The sequence below is a fragment of the Lycorma delicatula genome, chromosome 1 (assembly GCF_047948215.1).
Source record: "Lycorma delicatula isolate Av1 chromosome 1, ASM4794821v1, whole genome shotgun sequence".
In the NCBI taxonomy this organism is placed as follows: domain Eukaryota; kingdom Metazoa; phylum Arthropoda; class Insecta; order Hemiptera; family Fulgoridae; genus Lycorma; species Lycorma delicatula.
In genome coordinates this window covers 225,150,715-225,176,314 of record NC_134455.1, presented here as the reverse complement: position 1 = coordinate 225,176,314, position 25,600 = coordinate 225,150,715, and the positions used below count along the sequence as shown (strand labels likewise).

The 25,600-nt window shown below is 38.1% G+C and overlaps 1 protein-coding gene across 1 annotated transcript in view; it reads right to left on the bottom strand.

Annotated features, from left to right (window-relative positions):
* Positions 1-3,730: 3,730 nt before the first annotated feature.
* The window catches only part of CDase (neutral ceramidase), a 307,463-nt gene continuing 285,593 nt past the window's right edge, over positions 3,731-25,600 (bottom strand). Inside the window, exon 15 of the mRNA XM_075373680.1 lies at positions 3,731-3,884. Within this exon, the coding sequence (XP_075229795.1) occupies positions 3,873-3,884 (12 nt within the window). The 3' untranslated portion in view covers positions 3,731-3,872. The remainder of the gene's footprint in view (positions 3,885-25,600) is intronic.

Sequence of the window (25,600 nt, the reverse complement as noted above, 5' to 3'; positions counted from 1 at the left end):
CAGCCAGCCGCCTTCTCCCGAGCAAGGCTACCCTCGAAGTCCCTATCTAACAAACATCCCAATCTTTAGGCTTAAGAATCCGCGTAGTTAACTCTACAACCGCTCCCAATGTCTCCTTCCAGTTAGCATGTATTCACAGGTCAATTCAGGGGTGAGCCAACTTGGCTCCAAACCCTGTCGGACAACGTCCCACCTATTACACTGAAAAATAGTATGTTCAGGTGCGTCTAACATACTACAGTACCTACAGTCAGAGAAATTCCTATTACCAGAGCGATGAAGATAGGCTTCAAAATCCATGTCCAGTCTAAAGTTGGGAAAGTTACGTAAAAGCCCACCGCCCCAAATCCTCGCTGCATCCAGCCATGTATTCGGTGTATTATTCGCTTCGTCCATACTCCCATTGCGGAGGCATTCCACTCGACGAGCCATTTATCCAGTAAGACACGTTTAACTTCAGTCTTAGGCGTGCCGTTGTTTACGTAAGTTAACATCTTAGCAGATGTACAAGGCAACAGCATTCCAGACAAACGCATATAAGTATTCAGTTTCCTTAAGTAAATGTATGTGCTATATTAAGTAAATAATTTAACTGCATAGTTAACTGAAATAGTTGTATTAGCTCAACGGATGTTCAACTACTGTATTTCTGTTAATAAAATAGCTGAGACGAATAATATATCTTTCCTTTTTACTTATTGCCGCAATCATATTTTAATTCTTTTTCATCTTTCTGGATGTTTTCTGAAAACAATTGAAGTAAAGACGTCAGAGTTTTGAACTAGTAGCAGCTCTGATTTGTAACATTCACGTGTTCCTTTCTAAGCTTCATATGTTGTGTTAGCTGAATCCCAAACATAGCAAATGGTGCAAAATCGCCGCACACTGTACAAAACATAACATATTGTAACAAGATCGGTATAGCAAGCCTATACTCGCTACAACCGCTTATTATTAGTATAATAATTGAAAGAATTCAGAAAGGGGCAAAACGGAGTACCCTTTTGTGTGGTTAATTGAAACCCAACCACCAAAAAAAACTGATATGCATGATGATCTAGTATTCAAATCCATATAAAAGTAACTACCTTTACTAGGACTTGAATTCTGGAATAATCGGTCCGTTTTACAATCATCTTTTGTTATACTGCCCGCTGACACATAATGAACACCTATTGTATGGCGAGAAGAGACCAGGTTTGAAATTAATGGGAACAAAAGCCTCGGTCGACTGTTCTTATACTTCGACTTGGGTCCGGTCCGACAAGTAAAGAGGCTAACAGTATAAATAGCCTAATAAGACCAGCTAAAAGACTGTTTCTATTAGAAACAGTCTGAGAGGCGAGTTGTGTGAGTCGACGGAGTTATGCGAACCAGTCCAGCGACACGTTACGACGTCAGTCCAGCGAGGAAGTCCTGAATCCAGTTCGATACGAGTAAGGTGACGCCACTAGTAAATCCAAGTATACAAGAAATACTATTGGTGAGTTACAATAAAAGTATAAGTGTATAAGTCAAAGAAATAATTCAATAGACTTCATTCATAAACTGTTAGGGTAGAGAGCAAAGGTATTTGCAGGTGAATACTATACGATTGTTTGTTTAGACAAGAGTAATGGTCAGAAAAGGTTAAGACTAGCGGTTTCATTTGTTAATGGGTTTAGTTTTCTATTTATCTACCTGGAATAAATTTCAAACGATTATTTATTTTGAACTGCCTTATGTGTAATCTGTATTTACAACGTATTATTTACATCTGTAATCTATATTATTTACTAATGACATTTATCACAATTTGTATTTAATATCTTGATTGTTATTCTTTATTGATTACGCACTGTTTTTATTATGTATTGACATGTAAATTGTTATATATTTTATGTTTGATTTGTTGTTATTGACATGTAATATTATTATCGTTTACTACTATTATCCTAATTATTATTGCGGTTGTAATTACTATATTAATACTGATGTAATATTTTTGTTTATTAATTGTTTTATTATTGTCACTTATTATTATTATTATTTTTTTTTTTTTTTTTTTTTTTTATCTGGTATTTTACGGGCATCGACTGCTAAGGTCATTAGCCCTCGTCACAATCTTTAAAAGAAATTACTATCACCATCTGGATCGTCCTATGTAAGGGTGTAAAGGGCCCTTACATTTTATTTAAAAGCACAAACTACACAAAACATTTAAAACATAAAAGACAAGGACAATCACAAACACTTACGGGGTGTAAAGGGCCCCGATATTAAAATTTGAGATAAGGTTCTCAAAAGACCATGAAATTAAAATTAAAATTAAACTTATCAATACCATTTCTTTCTTTATACATATATATAAACTACCGCTTAGAGTATATTTTATCACAGCTTTAAACTTTCATTTTATAGACTTTTAAGAAGTCCACAGGCGTGTAGAAATGCAACTATATTTTCTTCATTTCCATTATCCAGATCAGCACTAATATTATTTGTAAGACGGAACCTCTTTCTGAGGTCCTCATATATAGTACACTCTTCTATTAGATGCTTGATTTTCAGTGTTTTATTACAAACACCGCACATTGGTCTCACTTCGCCGGTTAACAAATATAAATTTGTTAATCGCGTATGACCGATTCTATGTCTGGTCACCGCTACTTGTTCACGGCGAGTCAACTTATAGTCGCTTTTCCATTTATAAGGAGAAGATTTTACTGTGTTTAATTTTGTATTTAATCTCCTCCATTCAGCATTCCACTTGTTTTTTACTATGTTTGTTAGACGGTTTTTAACATCTGCCACTCTTACAGGAAATGCATCCAAAACATCGCAGACTGTTGCCTTTCTGGCAGCTTCGTCTGCGATTTCATTACCTGTAATACCAGCATGCCCCGGAGTCCATACAAATACGCATCGCTGTCCTCGTTGTTTTAGTACGTATAAAATGGACAGGATGTTTGCAATTAGAACATCCTTAATGTTCTTATTCCGAATTGCGACGAGTGCACTTAATGAATCGGAACATATTAGCACTCTCTCTTCGCAATAGTGTTCAGTGTAGCGAAGAGCTTGCTGAATTGCAGTGAGTTCTGCCGTGTAGACACTGGCCACATCTGGCAGTCTCCAAAAGTGGGCTTCTTCATTTACATATATCGAGCATCCAACACCATGTTCGGTTTTAAATCCGTCAGTATAAATTCTGATATGTTCTTCATAGTTATTGACGGTGGCTAAAGATTCCTATTGGATGATCACTGCTGGCTTCCTTTTTTACTTCCTTTTACTCTGAAAATTCTTAAATTAAAAGTTATTCTTCAAATGAAAGTTAACTATAACAGTCATGTCATAAGCTATCAAAATTAAACAGCATATGCATGCTACCCATAGTGTGAGATACTAAATCACTAAATTTCTGTCGTGGTCCATGTGATTCAATCCTGACCGAGATTCGCATTTAGAAACTTAAAATTCAAACAAGTGACATTTCCACTGCAGCTAATCGCACTGCTAGGGTAACCTTTTTTGTAGGTTGAAAGACTGATAGTTATTCAAGAATAGAAGGGAATGCTGACAATATACTTACTAGAAATTTTCTTTTCCGAATGCTTATCGGAAATAAAAATAGTTATAAAGTACATAGTAATTTGTTCTAGCCTAGAAACACTTCGCGAAGACTGTCACATACATGAGTTCACACAAGTTTTGTATATAATTATTTTAAAGTATTAAAAGGTTTTGTATTATACATTAAAACCAAATTATATCAAATGAAACGTGTTACAAACACTTTTAAAAGCATGTGGCAAACACGCCAAAGCTACACTTTTAAATAAAAGTAGATACTCGGCGTTTCTTCTGATCTGTTTTCCGCAAGTCTGTTGTCATGAAAAAATCTGTTAACATACAAAAACATAACATTCGTTAAGAGGTGCTTTTTTTAATCAAAAGTACATTCTAGACATCAAGTAAACAGCAAAATTCTATGAGAAATTTTAATAGATATATTGTAATTAATTGAAAAAAGGCAAAAATCTTTGACAGCCGAAAATTTTTATAATTCCTTTATTCTTTTTTTATTTTATTATTCATTTGGTTAAGATTAATACAATTTTTCATAAAAAAAAATAACTCTGAAGCCTGTAACTTACAAAAACGTTGTTTTATTTATGGTTATTATTCATTTATCTATTTTTTCCGTTTCTTTATTTTGTTAATCTATTTTTTATAAAATAGAAAATATAATGAAAATTTTAAAAAACCTTTCCTTTTTGTTTTAAATATAATGTTTTTTATTATTTCTCAGTTTAAAAAAATTCTGTATCTTGTAAAAAAAATAATCTTTTTTTTATTTACATCATTACTAACAATATATATAAGAAACAAATAGCAAAACACTGCCATTAAAATTTATTTTTTCTTTTCGTTTTCACTTTTTTTTTTTATCTTGCAAGAAGTAAAATTATATTATCCAAAATATTATTTGTACAAGCATATTTTTAAAGTAATAATAATCATTTTGTTTTATTCTGTAAATCTTTCTTATTATATATTACTGATATACGGTGTAAATCAAATAAATATTACATAATAATAGTTGTAAGTACAGAAATATATATTTATAGTTTAAAAGGCTATTATTTACAAATTTTAAACTTTGTCTTAAGAATTTTTTGTTATCAGGAGCTGAGAAATACACCATCTAACGAGTTTAATAACGTCAAATTTTCGACTGACGTTTTACACTATTTAATACGATTAATCATCAAACGTTACTAAATCAAATATGTAACAAAGAATTATAATAATACTATTAAAATTTGGAATTAATCTAATTACTAAAACAAGTTATAAATTGTAAAGCAAATGATTTACAAAACCCAAAATTTTTTATGGTGATTCAATAAAGCAGATAACAGATTTTTGCAGAAATAAATAAATTAATATAACGATGACCATCTTTATTTCTGTCGTAATTCTCACTCCTACCAAGATACATCTGAGCACAAATTTAAACGATTTGAAATGTCAGGAATTAAATAAAATGATACGAACACGTAGTGTAGCTTAACAATAGCTGAAATAATTGACGTTTCAGGCAAAATTGTACCGAAGGCTTTATAGTAGCTTTTTAAAATTTCTAATGGACACACTGTAAGAAAAATAAACTCAGTTTAAAACAATGACTTACCGAATAACAAATATATCGTTTTAGTTATAATAAATATACTAAAAAATAAGCAGGGTTCAACAGAATTTTAATCTATACCAACATAAATATATTTTTAATAGATCTATCTATTTATTTAACCACATTACATAAGCAGATTGACATTCCATTATTATTATTGTCCTTCTTTGTTGTTATACTGATCAAGTATAAAAAATAAGAAATTGTGGAAATCTAAAAAAGCCAGTTTTGAAGAAAAAAAATTGTTTTAATTTTTATTTTTTCATTAATAAGAGAATTATAAGGAATAATATAAATTTTTAAATATTACATACAACAATAAAAATAGAAGTGTACACTGTATAACCTTCATTGTGTTTACGACAAATAAAATAAAATAGAATATAACACAAAGAACCCAAATAGATAAGGCGGAAGATATTTATTTATACATTTATTGAAAAGCTTATATTGTTATTTGTGTTAATCTGTTTGAGCGTGATAGAATTGTTTGCGTTCTATTTCTACAAACGTAATTGCATATATTCTCTCCATTACAGCAAAATACCGTTTGTACCTATACCCTCCGACAAGAAAACCATAAAACCACAGTTATTCAAGTTGTATTCATTACGTTAATAAATAAATAGCACGCAAAATAAATATATATATTGAAACAACATAGATAAAAATATAATTAAGCAAAATAATAAAATATGAAACAAGCACTAAATTAAATTTAAAAAAAAAACCGAAATAGTAGTAGTGGTAGAAAAATTAAAATTTATGAAAAAGTAAAATTACACACATTTAAACACGGTGTAAAAAAACTATTTAATACCTATTTATTCTGTTATTAATGAATCGAAATAAATTGAAACCATAATTCTTACAGTTTTTCACTATGGGTATTCAATCTGAACCTTTTAGTCACGCGGCACACATCCAACCGATAGGAGAGCTCGTCCCATACCCTAACCAAGATTTCTGGTATAATGGAAACGACCGCTACTTGAATTCTGTGCTTTAAATCGGGTAGATCAGTAGCTAGCGGAGGCACATACACAAGATCATCGATAAAACCCCTTTCGAAAGAATCAGATGGGATTAGATTAGGTGTTTTTGGAGACCACCACAAACAAGTTCTGTTATCAGGTTCATGCCGATTGATTCAACGTTGAAGAAAACACCATTTAACCAATAGTCGTACAGCGGGGTTTTAGTGATTAGGCGCACCATTCTTTTGACAAATAAAATTCTCTGATCCATCTTGCCGTTGAGGAAAGTATGATGCATGCAGCTATCCGAATAAGCATCTCCTGTTACAGTTTAGCGGAAAACAACTGCACAAAAACTTTCTGTCAGGATATTGCACGGAAAATATTTCATTTTGGGAATTTTTTTTACATTTTAAGAGTTCATGGGGATTTTCTGAACCCCAGATACGGATATTATGTGTGTTAAAGTTTTCACTAACATGAGATATTGATTTATCTTTAAACACAAAACGGTCAAGGAAATCGTCATCTTTTTGTTGCAATATTTCGATTGAGAAGTTGACACGCATAGCATAGTCAGTTGGTTTTAAAGTCTATAATAGCTGTAAAAGATTATGACGATTATGTAAGAGACTCCTGAAGCATTCCACATTGACATCACCGGCATTTCTAGTTCTCGTCTGGACTTCCTAATAGACTTTTTAGGACTACGTAGGATAGACTCCCCCTGATAAGTTCAACAGTTTCTTCAAACACCCTTTGTCATCCCATACTATTCCCTTTACACAGACATCCAATCGTTTCTTCCCTATGCCATCGATAAATGTTGTTGTCTCTCGGAGAATAACAATTAAACTTTCTGAAAAACGCACATTGTATAAATACAGATTCACAATTAGTGAATTGTAAAACATAAAAGGCTTTCTGTTCAGGGTCGCTCTCTTTGCTAGTGGCGTTGGAGATCACTTTATTGTCATGCGCTCAACCAAAAAAGTCTTTTCTGCTCTGTCATTCTAGCCTTAAATCAGCACTTTACACCTCACCCAAAAAATATTATAATCAATTAAAACCCCGATATTCTTTTTTCTACACCCGTTATATTCTATCTGAAATAAGAAAAGATACATATTATATACTCGTAAGTTTGTGTTTTATTAATAAAGTTCATTATGTAATAAGATTCAAATTAAAAAAATAAAATAAAATTATGTTATACGAATTAAGCAACTAGCGAGTAAAATTTCTTTATATAATCTAACGATGGTATAAATAAATTGTTCTTTTGAATATTCCAGAAGTAAAAACTTTAGTTAAATTTTAATGAAATAAGAATCAAAGTAAAGTAATGATTCAGAGAAATAGTATTATTACTCGTACATTTAGTAATAAAATACATCAAACTGGAGCTGATCTTTACTGCAAAATATTAAGGAAATTTTTGTATTGTAGTTTCTTTTTTGAACTGGAAGTTAATGAAAAAATGTACAAATTAATAAAAAAAATAAATAAATAGGAAAGTGCGGTATGTATAATGGTGCAGAGATTGAGAACAAAAAGCCTAACACGTATACAAAATTACTTTTAAAAAAGAAATGTCCTTCAATAAAAAGTACAGCATGTATGGAATTGTAAATTTTTTATAATCTCTTTAGTCGACAATCTTCTTCAACGTTGTTTAGCAAGCCCAAAGTATTAAAATATTTCGTTTACCAATTTGGATTTACTAATTTTTATAAAAAAACCACTCAGTAAATTATGAAGCATAAAGACTCGGTCGTCAATTCAAGTTGTAATTCTTCATATTAATACAAATTAAAAGTGTATTGGTTTGTCTGGCGTTTCTCTCACCACCACCTCATTTGGTCGCCATAAAGCATAAGACCGAATATCCGTACCACAAACGGCAACTGTGCATCAAAACGGTTTAGCGACCAATATCATAATTAGCTCCTAGAGCTTACCTAACTGCGTGAGCGGAATAAGAGCCCTACACCACTCGCTTGCGTGTCCAACCACTCACTTCTCATACATGACTAAAATAGGTAGGCGCACCCTGTCTACATACAAAAATATATGACTTGTCAATAAATTAAAATTTATTCCGTCAAGAACAGCAATTTGCTGCCGCGCCTAGGTCACTGAATGCCTGCAATTACCTGTCCACCATATTATAGTACTTGGAGCTATATTTGATCGATGGCCAGCCATTTTTTGAGAGTAGCCTCCTACAGCAAGCAGTAGGATTCTTATATCCCTTAAACTACTGATGCCGGTTGAACAAAGCGACGGCATCAAGGAACTCCCATACGGTCCGACAATGCGGTCACGCCACATTGACTCGCCGCTTATGAGTGACCAATTTTTTCCCTGACCTCTAAGTTCCATGGTGGCCTGAGTTCTGGTATCCCCAAGAGCTGGGCAGTCAAACATCATGTGTTTGTTCGACTGAACCTCCCCGCAGACGTACAGCTCATCAGCTAAATGGTAGAAACGAAATAGATATTGGATCAAATTCACGTAGTTGGAGAGCACTTGTGCTCCCGCTGCACTTAAAAACGAACTAGAGGCGTACCATACCCCCAAGTCCTGTATAAATCTATACAAGGACCTAGACCTACCCTTAGTCGCGGGATGCCATTCTTGCTGTCATACTTCCATCGCGAAGATGTAAAGCCTCCTCCGCAGGCGGGTGAAGGGGAAATGTGCGAAATTTAGAACCGGTGCATTGCGATTACCGTTCCGCTCCGGTACAGGTCCGGCTCGAAGCCGCATCCCAAATACATTGGCCCCCCATCCTCTTTGCAATTCACACATGGCCGCCCGAACTTTCACCGCTAAATCGATTGGGAGAGCCTTTCCCAATACGGTGGTAACCTCGTAGAAGGTTGTTTTAAACACACCAGTGCATATGATTAAGGCTTTGCGATGGACACTCCTTAAATTATTATTAACTGCTCGATTTTTTTCCAACCTATGCGCTCAAACGGTCGCAGCATAAGAGGTCATACTTTCAAAGAAAGCTCGGTATACCATGTACAAATGACGGCCCGACAGACCGTAATCCTTCCTAGCAATCCTCTTAAGCGTGTACATCGACGCGATGGCGTCCGCCACTACTTGCCTAATGTGGTTGCTCAAACAGCAACTTCTCATCAAACAAAACACCTATGTACTTATGAACTCTAACTCGGCTAATTGCACAGCCATTATACTTAATATGGGGGGTTACGACTATACCATAATTTGTCTGCACCCTTGAGCAGCAGACACTTTCTTTTGGGCACAGAAATCTTTAAATTTTGCATGTCCATCCAGCCCTCTGCGGTTGACAAAGCCGCCTCCACCTTGTCTTCTCGCTGTGGTCGAGAATTACCACGAACTAACATAAGACAGCAGCGAGGAAAGCCTGAGCTGTGACCCATTCTGGGAATGCCAATCCCAGAAATCCCTCGAATGCCATATTCCACAGCAAGCTACCGAGAACGGAACCCTACGGGCATCCCCTGGCAACTGATTTTTTATAACTAGGTGCGCATCCTTAAACAGAACCATACGGTTAGACAAATAGTCTCGTACCACTGACTGCAGGTAGTGGAACATGACTATTTGCGGCGGTGAAACATTGCGGCGTTCCAACTCATAGAGAACAGAACTCCAACACAAGGAAGGAAATGCTGCCTCTATATCTATAAAAATTGCCAAAACATATTTACGGTCGGCGCATTCCACCTCAGCAAGAGCATTTAAGATTGCAATCCTCGGCGCTAACCCCTTTCATGAAGCCGTATTAGAAAATCGTTCATATCGATGTCTTCCCAAAGCCGTTCCACAATCAGCCTTTCAAGCAACTTGCTGATTACCGGCAAGAGGGCGATGGGTCGAAAACTGCTGACCTCACTCGGATCCTTTCCTGATTTTAAGAACACCCTCACCAAAGCCACCTTCAAACAAGTCGGAAAGAAACCCCAGGTAAGGATCCCCGAGAACAGCCTGCCAAGCGGCTCTCTTATGACAGATGATAGAATATATCCGGGTCAAGCTGCTCAATCCCATGTGTCTTTCTCAGTGCCATTCGAGAAACCATTCGGTCTAAATCTACAGGATTCACAACCCGTAGGCCAGGGAATGGTGTCTCACCCGCCCTGACGCCGATTTCTGCTTCACTCTCCGGACCATCTGGAAACAAAGTACCCAGGAACACCTAGTAAGTCACCACAGATGTTATAGTGTGGTCTCGACCACCAAACCCGCATCGGGAATATGACAGCGAGCTGCCAGGGGCTACGTTGCAACTCGCGCATAGAATCATAGGATCTGGCTTCCTTGATGGCATGAATGTACTCATTACGGGCGCGCCAAAAGATCCGCAGACCCTCAGCCCGCACGTCTTCAACGATAAACCCCGTTAGGGGGCGACGCTGATATATTCTACGCGCGGTTCTAACTATTGCGCGCAGCACGCTCAGGTCAGAGAACCTCTTTTTCCCGGTTTCCCGCCTGCGTCTAACAGACGACTTCCCGGAGGTCATGACGTTCCAGGCACTCGCAGATCAGAGGACTGGCTACTACCCAAGGGTCCGTCCATTGGCCTAGGCCGCCTTAGAACCCTATAGGAGCCAGTCTTGATGACCCGGCCGAGTTTTCAGCCATAAATTCCACCTCCTTTCTGTGCTCCATGCGCCATTCCAACTTCAGTAAGGCAGCCACACACTCACGCCGCAGCCTATCCTTATACAGGCCTCTTAGATTATAGCGACCCGAAACTGGAGCTCTTAGACCGCCTCCATAAGCGATCTCATGTGTTATAAGCGTATGATCACTCACTGCCTGGCCTAGGGCCAGACAGTCCAACTACTTTTACTAAAAAATGGTGGGCTTATAAACTAAAAATGGTGTACTTTTAAACTAAATGAATGATGTAAACTAAGGTGAATGGTGTATTTTTAAACTACGAGTGTAGTTACAGTAGGTCCAGAATTAAATATCAACTAGAAGAAACAAACGTTCATAAAAATTTATTTTAAAAAAGAATAAAAAGGAACACCCATTTCCTCCTTATAGCACTAACAGCTGTCGCTGACAGCCGTTAATTTTTTACTTACCAATCAATTCCAAAGAATGAAATGATTGTAAAGCCACCCGGTTTTTTTTTTTTTGTTGGACGGAGTGGATACCATGTGCTACGATCGTTCCGTCAGGAGCATAGTCCTAATGATGTTCTCTGGGGCACACAAGCCTATTCTCCCCTGCATGCATGCATATCTCATGTAGAAGGCGGGCTCACCTCTGTTGAAAGAGGGGCGTCAGCTTAATTTTTTTTTTTCCCCCCTACATTCCTGGGCCGGACATCCACTCAAGTATACACGGCCCAGGAACGTGTTCATGCGACTCGAAGGAGGCCTCCCCATCCACCGGTTTTACACCCGGCACGGCAGGTTGGCCCACCCGGTTCCGGATCTTTTCTTTTCGCCTGACTCTAATCCCCCACGGGCGATACGTGGTCCGGCTATGCCGTCCACCGCCCCCCTCACCACAGGGAACCGGGTCTCGGTCTTTACGCCTGCCTCTAACCTGTAGTGCCAGCCCCAGAAAGCGCCGTAGCGCCCCCGAGAACCGACACCACCGGCCGGGACTCAGTCTTTACGTTTTCCCCTTTCTGAATTCCCCAGGAGTTCCCACCTCATCACCGGAACCCGCATACCTAAGCATAAGGGCCCTCCGAGGTGGGACTGACTGTCCTCCCTTTCCTATCTTCCTACCTAATATCTCCGGTATTTCTCGTCATCCTCTTTAGTTTTAAGGGTAATACTCACGAAGTTAGCAAACCAGTTCCAGTTGTTGTTGTTTAGCAGTAGCCATCTGACCAAATTATCAGGTGTTAAGTTGTTATTCGTTATCTTATATCTGTGTCGTTCCCATCTGTAGCAAACAAAAACGGTGTGCTCTGCATCATCCTCTTCTTGGTAGTACATACATTGCGGCGTCGGTCTTTTTCTAATTCTGTGTAGATATTTACCAAACGACCCATGCCTCGTCATAATCTGAGTCATGTAAAAGTCTAGACTACCTTTTTTCTTACCCAGCCAATATACCAAGTTGGGTATTAGTCGCCTTGTCCATTCTCCCACCAGGGAGCCGGACCATACGGTTTGCCAGTTGTTCAAGGTTATGGCATCCGCCTCGGATCTGGGCGCGCCTGCCGCTTTCATACTTCGACTTTTGATTTGCATCTCGATAGGTGGTGTTTCGGCCAGGACACATAAAGCGTCATATGATATAGTGCGATATCCTGCAATAAACCGTATCAGCGCGATCCTATGTACACTTCTTAATTTGCGTGCATTTCTTTATATATTCATCGCAACTCCCCACACTGGAGCCGCATACAAAATCGAGGACATCATTGCTGAGGTTATTAACCTCCTAGCCGCCAGTTTCGGTACACGATGATTATTAAATAGTCCCCTTAAAGCTTTGATGGTGGGGGCTACCCTTTTACATATCATTTCTATATTTTGACCAAATTTAAGACTCTCGTCTAAAATAACGCCCAGGTATTTGGTGTTGTTAACTTCCTGTATATGTTCCCCTCGTATTTGTACGTTGATACCTCTTACTCTTCTCCTTCCAGAGAATAGAATACATTTGGATTTTGATGGAGATACCTGTAGCTGATTGTTGTCCAGCCATTCATCGATCAGCCGTAGGACCTGATTGGCCTTAACCTCTAGATGTTTAACTTCTCTATCCTCTACCAAGACATCAAGGTCATCCGCGTAGCCAACTATGATCACCCCCTCCGGATAGCGGACCCTGAAGATTTCGTCATAAAATATGTTCCAAAGTAGGGGTCCTAGTACAGACCCCTGTGGAACCCCTCCGAACATTTGGAAGGCTACTGTGCCCTCGACCGTTCTTACTTCAATATGTCGTTCATGCAGATAATGATTGATCTGATTTATTAAGTATCTACTAACATTCATCCTTGTTACTGGATTAATTATCGCAGGCCACGGGACCGACCCGAAAGCGTTCTTAATATCTAATTGCACCATTAATGGGAGTCTTCTTGTTCTTCACGTGCCCCTTCGAGTTGCTACTGCCCATTCAGTCACTCTTTTTATTGCATGTAACGTGGAGTGTCCTTTTCTGAAACCGTACTGCTCATGATGCAAGTATTTCTTCTCTTCTAGCTCCTGCTGCAATCTACCGGCTATTAGTCATTCCACTGTCTTCCCCATGTTGTTGATCAAGCTAATGGGACGAAACTCGTCTTGTCCAATATTAGCTCCTGACTTGGGCAGGAAGACAGTTCTGGCTACCTTCCAGCAGCTCGGGAAGGTACGGTGTTGCAATCCGTAGCTGGCAACATCTACCACTTCCCATGGGACTGCTTCTACAAGCCACTTTATGATTGTCGCCGGGATCCCATCTGGTCCCGGACTTTTTTTGTTATTAAGTTTTTATAAGCAACGAGGTAAATTCTCCCGCTTTTTGTGTTCCTTTGATCCTTACTTCCACCTCCTGGTTTCTGCCTTTCCTGATAGATAGCACCTTGCCTGCCTCTTCTACGTTGACTTTGTCCTTCATTGTTTTAACCAGGTCCGTGTACGATTTACCCTGGGCTTTCACCACTATGGTTTTGCTTTCAGTTATCGGTGGCGTTCCTCTCCTTGCTGAGGTCGACCTGGACCTAGCCCTTGCTTGTTCCCCCAGATTGGGCAGGACCATTCTGGGCAGTGTCCATTGCATCGCCAGCGAGGAATCCAGCGGCGATCTGTCTACAAGTACCTGACCCGGTTTCATCGGACCTCCTCAAAAATATAACCAAAGCCAGGATCCTGGTGAACGCCTGCTGCACGTAGATATACTTCGAGCTGGTAGGCAGGTCGATGTCAATTGTGTTGCCCGCCTCATGGTAGTTTCAAACGGATTGCTCCACGAGCTCCGACTTCTGGAAGCAATCAGTCGACCAGCTTTTAGAAATAAGGTTCACAACCTCGTCATCCCAAAACCGCTGTGAAATAACGGAACGTAGTTCATCGATCCCCTGCTTTCTTATGGCCTGGGTGGCAGCTCCCGCAATCTCTTTTCTTCTGACGACACATTCTGATTCCTTGTTGGGAGGAGATCATCAGCCGCTTGAAGGAAGCGGGCACCGCTTTCCTTAATCTCCCACTTGATATTGGAATTAGCTTGCACCAAGACGTGAAGGGATTTGATCTCCGATACCAAGCTAGAGATAACGGTATCAAGTCCTAATGAGAGGTAACTCCCTGATCTGGACTCAGAAGATTTAATTAATTAGTTTATTTAGTTTGTTATTTTTATTAGATTATTTTATTTTATTAAATTAATATAAATAGTTTAATAATTGTATTAATTTCTATTAAAGTTAATTAATTTTATATAGCTTTAATTATTATTATTTATTTTATTTTAAATTTATAAAAGGATATTTAGTTAACGAAAGCGTAGGAAAAAGGGGTAAAATAACAGTTGCCGTAATCAGGTAGAACTCTGCTTACAATTGAAAGATTTCCCCCTCTCTTATATAAAGAGAGTATATATAAAGATTTCGGCATATAAAGAGTTCCCCTCTCTTATATGCCGAAGGTATTCAACTCCCACCACTCTGTATAACTGATAAAAACAACAAATCGTCGCCGAAAGCAAAATGCAGCTGACCGCTAGGGCTAACGCACCAAGACCGCAACAGCAAACCCCGAATCACAACGCGTAATTATTACTAAACAAGCACACACTGCTACATGTGCGAACACGGAGATTGGAACGAATAAAACAACAAAAACAGTGAAAATTCTGGGAGCTTCAAAAAGCGCTTCTCCCTACGTCAGTATCCACAAAAAATACTTTATTTTGAACTCTATATCGGTACCTATGAAACAAAATATCCGACTAATGATAACACTAATAAACAAATAAAAAGTTTTTAATATTTCTCTAAGAGTGATACTATTTCTTGAATTGCTTTTCTGCGTACGTCACATATCTACATATACAATTTTTCTATCACCTTTAGTTTTAAGTAAATTACACTTCAAAAACAATTAAGGGAAAATATAGTTAAAATCTATAAAGTTTATAACTTTGCATGGCCATACATGTGTTACAATGATTTCGGTGATGCTTTTCTTTTATAAATAGCTTCAGGCACATCCCGAATTAATGTCCAACAGTAATCGACTGGCATGTTAGTATTCCATTTCCCTTTTTAGCGGCTTTCCATCACCGAAATGTCTTGATGGAAACGTTCCCCGAGTTCGTCACTTACGTCTCCGAGGTTATCCGGGAAAAATCCAGATGTGAGTGGAGGAAATGTAATTTTCAAAAACATATTACATCCCATAAGTCTGTATGAAGTAAGAAGTTGATTAACAATATCGTGGTAATTGCCAAGAAAATGTTTGCAAAAGTCTTTAAATGTAGCCCAAGCTGCACTTTCTACATTATTTAACATTAAATTAAATACATCATCTTTGAGCAACTCTTATTTGAGAACCAGCAAATACTCCTTCTTTAATTGTTCCTTCACTTAAATTCGGAAATTTCTGCCTGATGTATAAAAATCCAGGACTATCCTGCATTGGTTTTACAAAATGTTTCATTAGTCCTAGCTTGATATGGAAAGGGAGTAAAAATAATTTTTTGGGTTCAACTAAGGGTTTATGAATAATATTTATCCCATTTGGAGTTAAGTTGTCTCATTTCTTCCACTCTTTGGTAACATAATAATCCCTAGCTCGGCTGTCCCATTCGCAAAGAAAACAAATGTACTTAGTATAGCCTAACTGCATGCCTAACAAAATAGCTGTAACTTTCAAATCATCACATATATTCCAACTATGTTTTTTATAATTTATTTTTTTCAATATAGTCTTCCATCACACCGTATGTCTTCCAAATTAATACCGTAAGCGATTGGTATCGAAGGATATTTGTTACCGTTGTGTATTAGAACCACTTTTAAACTATACTTTGACGAATGGATGAAAAGGCGCCAGTCCTCAGGTTTATGAACTTGTCCTAAATGCAACATAATTTCATCAATACTTGTGCAATAAAACAAATTATTTTCATCAATAAAGTACTGTGTAAGTTCTTTTCTTCGGCTTCGAAAGCCCAAAATTTTTGTATTTTTTTGAGATAAATTCCAATCTTGTAGTCTTGATCCTAACAGTTCAGCTTGATGTTTTTGATAAATTTAAATTCCTAACTATGTGATTTAACTCACCTTGTGATATAAGATGTTGCTTATTGGAAGATAATTCAAAATGAAAATCATTGTTGTCATCTTCATAACTGCCTGATTCTTCATTGCTGTTTTCCAAACATACATTCACAAGTGGCTCAGGAGCTGGAATAATTTCACTGTGAGGTACAGGCCTGATTGTAGATTATAATGAAGGATATTTTACATATCATGTGATATTTGTCATATGAAGAACATACAGACATATGAAGGATAGTTTACATTTTTTTGGAAATTCCAGACACACTTGTTAAAAAAGTAACAATCGGTTACATGATCCTTTGGTTCACGCCAAACCATAGGAACACCAAACGGCAAAGCCTTTCGGGTACTTTTCAGCCATCATCTTAAATATACAGAACAATTAGTGCATTCCATATGAGGAGCCCACGTCTTGACCTGATCACCAATTTTACACTGAAAGTACAAATGACATGCTTTTTTAATTAAAAGTATAATGTTTTTTTCTATTTGATTTTACGGTAAACTCACCACATAAATAACAAAAGACATCCACATCATTTACACAATTTCAAGGGATTATGACACTGCAATGTTAATAAACTTAAGACAGCAATAAAACGAAATAAAATTAATTTATTCCTAAATCCAGTGCTTAATACCAACAAAACAGCTGAATTTTTAGCTACAAGTTTTGACTTGCACAGACGTGATATTGTCCATGAAGGCTCACTCTTCACTATTAGATATGATGTCATAAAATGTAACTATGATATGATTTAATTAACAATGTTAAACAATAAGAAATGTGCTAAGAAAATACAATATAGGAGCTTAAAATGCTAACTATACATTAAAAATGAAAAAAAATCCTATAATTAAAATTTTCAAATTTTTATAAGATTGGGGTGATAGAAAGATTCTGCGTTTTCGTTTTCTGTATAAAAGAAAAAAAAACAGATTAAAATCATGTGTCGCATGTTAGAAAAATTATGTTTATCAGCGTAATCAAACCCAGCAGAAACTATTGAGGTTTAAATGATGAAAATTTGTATTCACATTCTTCTTATGGTGTAAGTGTACACTAAGAAAGGGTTTTTATAAATTTCGAGTTTGAAGGATTATAACAGAATAGCTATGCATACTAATACGAACAGTGCACATATTATTTAATATTGTCTTAATCTAATTGTACTGCAATAAGTATCTCCGAATTTGTAGTATATTTTTTATCGGTTTCCTACGTGCGTGTGTAAATTTAATACTACATATTCAAAAAAGTGTCATATTTTCACGCATACACAAAAACATGCGTACTTTAATCCGTATTATTTACACAACTTCAAAAGCCTGCCTATTTGCGTGCATACACGCACGTATAGTGAACACAAATGAAAAATAATAACTCAAAAAATACAAAATTATACTCACAAAAAAAATTATAAAATAAGAACAAAGCTTAACCAGCACCGACACCTACTCATTACTTACCTATACAGATGATGAGAAATGATGGTGATGATGGGTATCCACTGTTATCCCAGACTTTCTTCAGAAAATGCTGGTTTAACCGTAAAAATCAGTGGAATAGAGTTTGAAAATAGATGGGTAGTTACTTACAACCGTATTCTATCACTATTTTAGAGGCTCAAATAAACGTAGAACATAGTATATCTGTGCAGTCCTTAAAGTACGCTTGCAACTACATCAGCAAAGGTAGTTACAGGTAGCTTTCACTTTGAACAGTGACAAAATCAATGACATGAGGATGTACGAGACTGGTCATTTATATCTGTAGTTCAGAGACTACCTGGAAGACTTTCGGAATTCTACTATAGAATTCCGATATTCGACTTATATTATTTGACTTTTATATTATATTTCACTTATATATATATATTTCACTTATATTATTCGACTTATTATTTGATATTCGACTCTCGGAGATTCTACTATAGTTCATCTCCACATACATAAATCTTGATAATAGTCAGCATCTATATTTCAAATCAGCAGTTTAGTAGATAAGATCACAAATCCACCTAAAAAACACTTTCTTTCGAGTTATCCAAATCTGATGAATTTGCAAAAGCTCTTTTGTAGCTTGAGGTTTCTTCATATTTTATGTAGCAAACAAAACCTATGTTAGAAGAAAGCGAGGCGATAATATTGGAAGGAAGAGTATACCTTCCTTCCAAACAATTTCGAATATTATCATTGTCTACATTTTGTTTGAGGACCAACGTCTTTATCCGGTTTAAAAGTAGTTGTTGTATCCTACTTCAGTGTGTAAGGTAGTAGGTTTACTTTAGAATGATAAAAAGTGGGATTTTACATTGGAGGAAGCTGGCTTAATACAAATCTTCATACAAATTTCGTGATCTTCTCAGCGTGATACTGGTTTTTAGTCATCCTTTTGAACCAGTAAAAGCATAAAGGCAGTCTGTCTGAGTATATCATTTGTCAGTTTAGTAGACAACGATAGAGCTGTACTCAAGCAGTTGATGAGGTCAATAATAAATTTTTGATTGAAGTTACAGTTCTGGCTTTAGGAAATCAAAGCTTGTTAGAATATGGCTTGTCTCAACCTAAAAGGTATAATGAAGTTTTAAGGAATCGAGTATATCTGAAAGATACTACTTACGAAAACATCATTAGCTCAAGTTGTATCTATTGGCGAAGCTTCTTTAACAAACGAACAGCTCTTATCGTCAGATCCTAGAAACTATTCATTCTAAAACTGAACAAGTATTTTTCTAAACACCCCTACTTGTACAGAAAACATTGCTGTTCAATATACTTCCGGCCGAAATAATATTATATAACTCAAGTTATGGTATACATATAGGTTCTCTGACCCCTGTTAATCCCCCTGCAAATGTTTAGTTGTGGACCTTAGGGGCTCCTCTGTATAACTGATGGAATCGTTCTAAGCTTGTTGTCAGTTGGTTATGTATATTTAAAAAACGGGCTGTGCTCTTCGAGTGCCATTGTAATCTGTGTTGCAGGGGATGCTATCCTGTCGTGTAGCTACTTTTTGTGTTTTCTCTTCTTCATGTATCGTGTTTAAGTGCAAACGGTGTAGTGGTGGTGTAATCGTGCTAGATTTCAATGTGTTTTTTTGTGTTGATCGTCTAATGCAGCTAATGCTTCTATGTGTTCATTTTATCGTGCTATTTTAGGAAAAAAAATATGTGTATACTTCGGGTGCTGCAGAAGTTTGTATTGTGGTGGTGTTATCGTGCATCGTAGTGTATCGTGTGTTCGTGTTGTATATAGTATCGTGCGTGTTAGTTTTATCGTGCTATAAAAAAAGTATATATATATATATATATATATATATATACTTCGGGTGCTACAGTAATTCGTGTTGTGATGGGGCTATTGTGCAAGATTGTAATGGTTGTATTATATGTGTGTTGCATTTCATGAGGTTTAATGTTTCTGCTTCTCGTTCTTCATCATTCCATGGAAGAGGAAAAAAGTGCGGAACATAACATTGTTCAGTATATGAAAATTATACTGAACAATTATTTGCAATTGTGTGGCCGAAATTATTTGGGGTGGCCGTCTTTTCAGAGGTGGTGACCTCTTACAAGTGGGGACTGAGTTATGCTTAAAAATTGGGTCCGGTCTCCACCTGGTACAATTGCAAAAAAAAATCACATTTTACGGAGTTAGCAACATAAAACCGAACCCACAATGAAACGCTACCCAAAACTATTTATGAAAGACTGTCACACAACTAATGCGACTAGTGGATGTCTATGTTACTACTGATTGTTGCTGCCGTTTGTCAGGTGGTTACCTGTCAGTGCAGTATACTTTTTGTTGCAGGGAAGTATTATGAGTGCAGTTGTGTTTGTGTAAAATGCCTTATTCAATCCAGGAGAGGATAGCTATAGTTGAGGCCTATATTTGTTCTGGATTGTTTAAAGAATCATGTCAAGTATTCGTAGAAATATCTCGAATGACTGTATTCCAACGACAAGTAAAATACACGATTTAGTAAAAAAATGGTGTACAACAGGTTCTGTTTCCAATGCAAAACGAAATAGGCAATCTTCGGTTAGGACTTCACAAGCCATTGCCAATATTGAAAGGAAAATTAGCCAATCCAAAAAATCACTGCGCAAGTTATCCCAAAAATCTGATGTTAAATAAACATCTTCTCATAAACTTCAGTCTCCTGGGGAACTTCAGTCCCTGTCGAATGGGGATGTCTTTGAAATGTAGACGTTCTCTGTATTCCATTCTCTGTTTTCCAAGAGTTTGTACGTGTTTGCTGTTTTGTTTTTTGTATAAATGTTTGATCTTGTGTTTACACAGAAAATAAGAATCTCTGTGTGCGTGCGTCCGTGCGCGCGCATTTTTTTGGGTGATTTTAATTTTTTTGAAGTAATACTTACTGGTCTTTAAGGCCTATTATTGCTTATGTTGAAATAAGAATAAATATTTTTGCCTATTTGCAAAAGACTTTATAAAAATTTGACTAGTATAAAAAGAGGAATTCTGTGCCAGTGATGTATTCATAAATAAGATGGAGCTTGGTATTTTCTTCCTTATAACACAGAAAGGAGGAGTCCGATAGCATTGAAGGATTTCTATCAGTTAGGAATAAGTGATATGCAGGGCCCTTTAATAGAAGGGCGAAGGTCATCAGAACACTTTTAACCACGCCGACAGATAGTGTGACGAAGTTGTCACATGTGGATATGTCTATGGTGGAATCATCTTCAATAGCAGCTTAGGATGTGGTACGAACATTTGATTGTGATCCAAAATGAAAGCGTGTGGAGGAGAAGATGAACAGTGAGCTACCAGCATAATTGAAGATATTGCATCAACCTTCGATGACATATAGATAAAATTACAAAAAGGGAGATAAAACAGGTGGAGGCCCAGCTAAACATTTTTCTAAAAGAGTTAGTTAAGCATAAAAATGCATTGGTTGCTGTAGATAAAAGCACGATTGCGACCCAGACCGACATTTTCCTTATTGCCTCAAGCATTAGGGGACTGGTTGAGGAAGGCATACCGGATAAAGAACTTAAATTAATCTTAAAGAGATGGTCTAGTTCATTGATTGAACTGATATGAACTTTAGTTCATAGATTGAAGTTCATTTAGGAGATGAATTAGTTGTCTGAAGGTGAATACAATTATGTTTACATATGACTTGCCCAGAGGAACAAACCAACAGTGGAACAAAAGAGATGGAGAGGTCACTATGTTTGATACAGTTATTCAAAGATAAGAAAATTAATGTTGGGCAACTCATAAGGGAAGAAAATGATGGTGCCGTCTAATTAGGTGAGGACTTAGCAATTAGGACTGAAGCTGTGTTCATTTTAATGCTAGACACAGCCAAAGGGAAGAAGAAAGTTATGTCTAATGTCAGGAAGGCAATGGAGAAGTTCTTTGATGAGTTGGAGAAGATGATTTTAGCTTGCCCGGGAACAAGATCGCGATGTCCTCAAGGAGGAAGGAGTAGAAGGAGTAGAGGAGAAGAGAACAAATTACAAGAGTTCATAAAGGACAAGAAAAAAGAGGGTATTAATAAACTGAAGAAAATGTGGGTAGTAGAGAGTAAGATGCTCGTTGTCAGTGCAGCCGGAAAATCCGATTCCGAACTTTTCAAAGCGGTAAAGGATAATATCCCTCCCAAGAAGTGGGAGAAATGTTGTCACTGCTAAAGGGTGACAAAAAAAGTAAAGATAAGAATTAACGGAGAAACTAGGGTTACGAAAGCTCTGAACAGTGATACAAAATAAGATGGAAGCTGTTGAGATGAGCACCGGAGTAGAGCTGACAGGAAGTGTAGTACATATCACATATTAAGAATATAAATGAAGAAACTGAGGATCCTGAGAAGTTGGAGGATATATCCAAAGCCATCAGTATCGAGGAGACTTTTAATCTGTAGGCTATTAGATTTTCTTACGGTAGCACAAAGAACTACAACATTATATTAATAGGAAGGCCTGCAAGGACAATTGAAGACCAGAGTATACGGATTGGCTGAATGCACTGATGTGAGCTCCCAGCAGAGAGGACGATGAGAGGCGCTATAGGTACTGGGAAGGAGGGCATGTTGCATCAAAATGTGCAGATCCTGATCTGTCCTCCCAGTGCTTCAACTGTTGTAAGGCCAAGCACAAATGGCAACAATGCACCGAACAAGTTATTTGTGTGTGTTATACATGTACTGAGCCAAATTCGTGTAAATGTCTCATATTCAAGGCAAATGAATAATAACGTTATACCAAAAAATGTGTTCACAACAGAATTTAATCCTAGTTCCTTAGTGAACTCAGAATTTTAGTGAACTCAGAACCACTGACTTGGTTCTGTATGGACTCCGGTCTGGTCTACCAGGGAGAGGGGGACAGACCTCCTACTCTCACTCAGCTCCATCTCAGAGTCCCACGTGGCATTTGCTTTACTTACTACCACCGGGTAGTAAGTGCTACTGTATTATACCCTTACAGACGTTCTGCTCAATGCGAGGAAAAGGAAGAAGCCAGCCACAATTGTCCATTATCTGCGAGTCTTCCAGTTGACTCGCAGATCAAGAAAGGAGTTCACTCTCTCCAGCTCCCTAACAATGTTGGTACGTTCAGCCTCGTACCGGGGAAAACATAAAGGACCGCAATGTCATCGACCCTACAGTCCGAACACCAGCCCGTATCAACCAAACCAAATCTAGCCAAACTATTTCTAAAATTTCCATGTCCGGATAGGAACTGAGTTGTGTACCGATTGGGGGAGACCCACCTAATTGCTCACAGTTTCTTAACATTTGAAAAAATAGCATGCGCGTATCGACCAGTAGAAGAATCGTTCCACCTAGCTTGCCAAGAGTCAAAAAAACTTTGTCTTCGATTTCTCGCGCATACGCCCAGCAGTAAAAAGGCCTCCCTACTTTGAAAAATACCGCTGGCTACGTTCCGTACCCAAAATATCTATGGGTTTTATGCCGGTGATCACAGAAAATGCCTCTCGAAAGACAGTTCTGTAGCCATCGACAACAGCTAACAATAGAAGACACTGGGCTCACAAAAGAATTTCCCTACAGCATTGGAATTGTAGGGTACCCGCTCATCAAGGATAACACCCAGATACTTCTGAACGGTAACATACATAATAACGGAACATTACAACCCGCGAGTGAAGGGTTGCGGCTAGACAGTACTTCAAGAATTCGCACTGAAAAGCATCTTATGCTAAAGATTCCACAACCTTAGAACCTTACATGCCTGTGTCACTCTGGGGTCTATCTCGGCACGCTAATTGGCCTCAACCAGAATCAACCCATAGTCAACATAAGCCACTGGGCATCCGCAATCGCATGAAAGAATAGAACTCAACAATACAGACGAGTGGACCTAGAACACTGACATGTGGACAACCTTCAGACATGGTCTTTCCTACCTCCAAACTGCCGTCATGAAGATCGACAGTTCTGTCGCTGAAGTAACTCAAGAGAGTTCTAGTCTCAATTAGCGTGCAACCACGCTGCTGCAGTTGAAACAAAGAAGAGGGCCACCACAAGTTATTGAATGCCCCGGATATTTCCAAGAAGACTCTCAGTACATACTTACACTCGCTGGCAGAAGCAAAACCCAAGACCCTAAGTAGCGTGTCCTCTATGCCCTTGCCGGGGCGGAAACCATACTGATCGTCCATCAGCATATGGTTAGTAGTTAACCTACTACTGATGTGGAGGTACAAGACCTTCTACAAAATCTTACCTAATACAGGCAAGAGCGTCAGAAGACGGTAAGAGGAACTTACAGTGGAATCCTTCTCACCATCTTTGAAGATCTATTTCAACACACCACGTTTCCAGCACGCTGGGAAGTACCCAGCTAAAATCAACCTATTGAAAACCCTAGTCAATACGGGTAATGTGCGAACAAGGAGCTCCACGGTGATACCACCATATCCGGGGCTTTATTGCTAGCTAGACTACAAATCACTTGACGGACGTCCGCCTCAGTAATTTCTGAAGACCTCAGAGCGAAAACCTACAACTTCCCTATGTAGATCAACTTCCCATGTAGATGATAAGAGGTCTCACCAACCTCGGTATCATCTAGAAGTAGATCGTCCATCAGAAGAGTAAGGGCACGATCTTTTTCTATACACCATGCTGGTTTGAGAGAGCCACAGAATAATGTATTTTTTCGGCTTATGACCAAGAACTCGATAAACCATACCCCACGGGTCTTTATTCCCCTGCTCTTGCACAAAGGAGCGCCAAGAATCTCGTTTAAAAACCTAACCTTATGAAAATACTCGGTCCTCTTCCAACGATAATCCACAATCAAGACTGCACGCCGATCAGGATCATCCGCACGCTGTGTGGATCTCCTGAGTCGGCGCACAGTCCGCTTCATCGCAGTCAATTCCCGAGTCCACCATCCGGCCACTCTTTCTCGACCCGTACGTCTGGAGATAGAGTGTTCAGCGGCTTCAACTACCACAGAAGAGAAATTCTCTGCCAGGTCATCTAATGGGACCTCGTCCAGACTTCGAGAAAAAACTCGTAGCCAGGCCACAATAATGTTAAATAACTTGAGCCAATCCGCCCGCCTCTGCAGAAAGCGCCCCTGAACAGGAACGTCACCCCTACAGACATCGCACAGCCCACTACCCAATCAAAAACTATTAGCCGATGATCGTTTTCGCAATCATAGACGAACGACCAATTTAGAATCCTACCGGAATATCCTTACCAATGATAACATCAATGTCGGTAGCATGGAAGGCTCTCCGCAAACCAACTGCACCGTCAAAGGTAGTTAATTCGCCGGCTACATTGAAAACATCAAACTGATGCTGCGGGATGAAACCTTCGATTAATTTGCCCCCATCGTCCGTGATTCCACAGTGCCAAAGATGCGATTTGGCGTTCGCATCACTTCCTAATAGAATTGGACGACCAGCTACCAACCTAACAATTCTATCCGATCTTTCCAAGTGCTGTTGAGTGGGATCCCTGTACTGAAAGTACGAACTAACATCGACCAGGTCCAAACCATTCAAGGCAAGTTAACAACGACGTGATGCGTGTCAGAGTGCTGCCGTATGAAGACTCTATCTATAGACTTCCTGCACAGAACGGCGAATTTGTTATCACCAACGAAAAACTTACTACAGCCTGAAAAATCTTGCAGATCAACCTTAACCACATACAGGTGCTGT